Below are 3,964 nucleotides of genomic sequence, written 5' to 3'. Positions count from 1 at the left end.
TTCTACACTGAAGTAGCTACATGCATACATACGTTATGTGACTAATTGGAGATATATTACTCCTCCGATACATATTACTTGTCGCTCATACAGATGCATTTGTTTGAATAAATAAACTGTTTTTAGCATTAACCATGGTCTTTTTTATTATTGAATGTTCACAAATACAATTGATACATCCAGTGGCATCTAGGATTTGAAATCAGGGTGGTCCTCCTAAAAAAAATGACATGTGAACATTCTAACTACTCCCTCCGTTCCTCCTAAAAAATCATGACGCATCCAGGGTCGGTAGCGTCGGCGAGGAAGTGGCCGCGATACCAAACATGCCGACGACGGTGTGAAGAAGCGGCACCACTGAGCATAGTAGCCGGCATGGAGAACGGGGGTGATGGGGATGTGGTGGCGGATGTCAATGGTTTGCAGCAGAGAGGCAGGGAAGGCACGAAACGGCTGCGGGATCGGTGGGGCGCCCAGGCCGAGAAACTCGGGAGGGAGAAGCGCATCCTGAAGAACACCGGCGGCGACGTGATCACCATCCAAGGAGGAGTCTAGGAAAGGAATGAGATTGGTGTCCATGGCATCCGAAATTTGAAATGGATGGTGCGCCAAAGGATTGGAGAGGTTCTCTGCGTCTGATACTATGAAGGCAAGGAAGAGGTCAAACACATTGATCTATTGCACTTGGACAGCTTATGCAGCTTCACAGAAGAGACACGAAGCCGCGATGGAGATCGTAAGCTGGCCAGGGTCGAGGGAGTGGGTCATGCATGCCGGCCGAGAAAAAACACACGCACGTACTCTAGTCTAGAGTAGATGGACAATACAGAGTATTCTAACAACGACTATTTTCCAGCAAATAATGAAGGGGCACCATCTCTACATTAGTTAGTAGTACGTGGGGAGGAAGGAGCAATCAGCGCAGGCGCCCGTTTTGTGCCATCAACACCACAAAGGGTAACTCCGGTATTGATATCTAACCACATTTTTAGTAGGTGTTGTGTGTGGTGCACGCGGCACCAGCGCAGCTCTCGTCTCACTTTATAGCCGCAGCGCGCTACTGTATGCTCACCTGTGGCCGCCGTTGACCCAGGACCAGTATGGACGCCGCCGACTCATCGATATCTAACCACATTTTTAGTAGGTGTCCTGTGTGGCGCACGCGGCACCACGCTAGTCAGGATCAACTCTCGTCTCACTTTATAGCCGCAGCGCGTTGCTGTATGCATGCTCACCTTTGGCCGACGTTGACCCAGGAGGCCAGGACCAGGATGGACGCCGCCGACTCGTCGCCGATGGACATCGTCCTCTTCCCGTGGCTCGCGTTCGGTCACATGCTCCCCTTCCTCGAGCTCGCGGAGCGTCTGGCGGCCCGCGGTCACCGCGTCTCCTTCGTCTCGACGCCGCGCAACATCAGCCGGCTCCCGCCGGCAGTCGACGTCCACCTAGTGGCCCTGCCGCTCCCCCGCGTGGATGGCCTCCCCGAGGGAGCCGAGGCCACCACCGACCTCCCGCCGGGCAAGGGCGAGCTCCTCCAGAAGGCCTCCGACGGCCTCGCCGGGCCATTCTCCGCCTTGCTAGACGGCGACAAGAAGCCGGACTGGGTCGTCGTCGACACATTGCACTACCTAGCCGCCGCCGCCGCCGTCGACCGGGGCGTGCCGTCCGTGATGTTCGCCACCTGCTCCTCCGCGTCGACCGCCCTCTGGGGCGTTCCGCGCATGTCGACGACCGTTGACCCGGAGCTAGGGGCTTCGCTAGGCCAGCGCTTCATGTTAACCTACCAGAGCTGCAAGATGGTGGCACAGCGGTGCTGCATGGAGTTCGATCCCGACAGCGTGGTTCTGCTGCCCGGCATCTACGGCAAGCCGCTCGTCCCTCTCGGCCTGCTGCCGCCGCCTCTGAGGTCCAACGGAGGCGACGCGCTCGTGTCGTGGCTCGACCGGCAGCCGGCGAAATCCGTCGTCTACGTCGCGCTGGGAAGCGAGGCGCCGCTGAGCACGGAGCTGGTGCACGAGCTAGCCATCGGCCTGGAGCTCGCCGGGGCGGCGTTCCTCTGGGCGCTGAGGAAGCCCAGCGGCGTCCCCGACGACGAGGTCCTTCCTCCGGGTTTCCAGGAGCGCACCAAGCACCGCGGGCTCGTGACAATGGGGATGGTCCCGCAGACCAGGGTGCTGGCGCACGACTCCGTCGGCGCGTTCCTGACGCACTGCGGGTGGAGCTCCGCCATCGAGGGGATGCAGTATGGACGCCCCCTTGTCATGCTGCCATTCTTCGGAGACCAAGGGCCAATCGCTCGGCTAATGGACGGGAAGAAGGTTGGATTGCCGGTGCCTAGGAACGGCAAGGATGGATCGTCTTTTGACCGAGAAGGCGTCGCGTCGGCGGTCCGGGCCGTCGTGGTGGAGGAAGAAGGTAGACGTGTCTTCGCGGCCAATGCCAAGAAGCTCCAACAGATTGTCGCGGATACTGCATGCCACGAGACGTGCATTGATAATTTCGTTCAGCAACTACGATTCTACAAGGGGTAGTGACGGCCGGGCCCAACGCGTTTTCGTTTGTGTGGTAGGGCCTAAAAAAAACTTGCGGGCACACGCAGCGCATCACTGTCTGGTCTGCCTAAAATAAATCACTGTCTAGTACTTATTTTTGGATGAGTCGTCTCGTCATATTTTCAAGTGCTAAAAGTAAAGTAAAATGTATCACTGTCTTTTTTTTGCGGGGAAAATGTATCATTGTTGTCCTATGATTTTCACTTGATGGTTCATATATGTGAACGAAATGGTCTTCATTATCTGTTAAATGCGCCAACCTCTGAAAATAGAGGTAAAAAGGTATTTCAACTTCAGAAAAGTCCTAAAGAATTTCCATTGTACAAAGTATTTCCTAAGCGGAAAAACTAACGCCCACACGTGTGGGTGTTTGCAGGTCGCCCACACGCCTCCATCACCACTCATTTTGCCACGTATGAATAGGTGACATCAGCAGAAATCTTTTTGGTTTTCGGCTTAAAAATGTTTTATCTTCTAAATAAAAAAGCGAACTAAAAATCTGTTTTCACCATTAACTCCGTCTCAACGAGATCTTCAAAACTAGACCCCATGTTGATATGTTTCGACGAATTTTTTTTTGCCCAGAAGTTGCCATGATGTTTTCACTATAGTTGCCATAGTGCTTAAACTAAAGTTGCCATGTGGCAATTTTAGTTTGTAGATCATGGCAATTTTTGTTTTTTTGATGATGGCAATTCCAGTATTTTGACCATGAAAATATATTTTTATTGAACCATGGCAATTTTAAGTGCATGTATCATGGCAATTTTAGTTTATGATGCATGGCAAGTCTAGTTTCTTGATTCTCTGTTTTATAATATGTTAAAATTTAGTTTTAAATGTAAAAGAAAATAGTTGAAACATATCATGGCAACTTCAGTGCAAATATCATGGCAATTCATGTGCAATAGACATGGCAACTTTTAACTAAAAAAAATTCGCCGAAATATATCGATATGAGATCTAGTTTTGAAGATCTCGTCGCGAGGGATTTAATGGTGAAAACGGATCTTCAATTGGAATTTTCATTTAAGAGATAAAACATTTTAAAAACTGAAAATCCAAAAAGATTCTCGCATGCATGCATGCGATGACGTGTCAATCTATTTGCATTAGAGTCGTGTGGTGCGTCTCCTTTCCTGCCACACGTGTGGCAGTTATCGACGTCCTTCCTAAGAGCTTCTGTGGTGATTTTAACGACATAAATGTTTAAACATGGGTTGAAGAAGAGGGAGGGGGTAGAATTAGAACAGGCCGAACGTCCTCAATTTCATGTACTGGGGCAGAGGCACAATCTCTCTAAACTAGAAAATACACATATTACAGAAAATTATTATTATTTTACCTTTTTAGGTGTTCATAGAGCATTTTGAAAATATTATTATAGCGTAAAAAATTCACTCGTCTTTATT

At 50.4% G+C, this 3,964-nt stretch overlaps 1 protein-coding gene across 1 annotated transcript; it reads left to right on the top strand.

Annotated features, from left to right (window-relative positions):
* The first annotated feature begins 1,124 nt into the window (after positions 1-1,124).
* LOC123166728 (UDP-glycosyltransferase 91D2) lies at positions 1,125-2,794 on the top strand. The gene has a single exon (XM_044584519.1). It carries the CDS (start codon positions 1,224-1,226, stop codon positions 2,529-2,531), a length of 1,308 nt encoding a protein of 435 aa, XP_044440454.1. The 5' UTR covers positions 1,125-1,223; the 3' UTR covers positions 2,532-2,794.
* Positions 2,795-3,964: the final 1,170 nt, after the last annotated feature.

The sequence above is a fragment of the Triticum aestivum genome, chromosome 7D, assembly GCF_018294505.1.
Source record: "Triticum aestivum cultivar Chinese Spring chromosome 7D, IWGSC CS RefSeq v2.1, whole genome shotgun sequence".
Classification (NCBI taxonomy): Eukaryota; Viridiplantae; Streptophyta; class Magnoliopsida; order Poales; family Poaceae; genus Triticum; species Triticum aestivum.
This window is presented reverse-complemented; position numbering and strand designations above follow the sequence as displayed.

What these genes read in the sequence shown, in the direction of transcription:
- LOC123166728 (XM_044584519.1), top strand. Translation starts at nt 1,224, where the DNA reads ATGCATGCTCACCTTTGGCCGACGTTGACCCAGGAGGCCAGGACCAGG.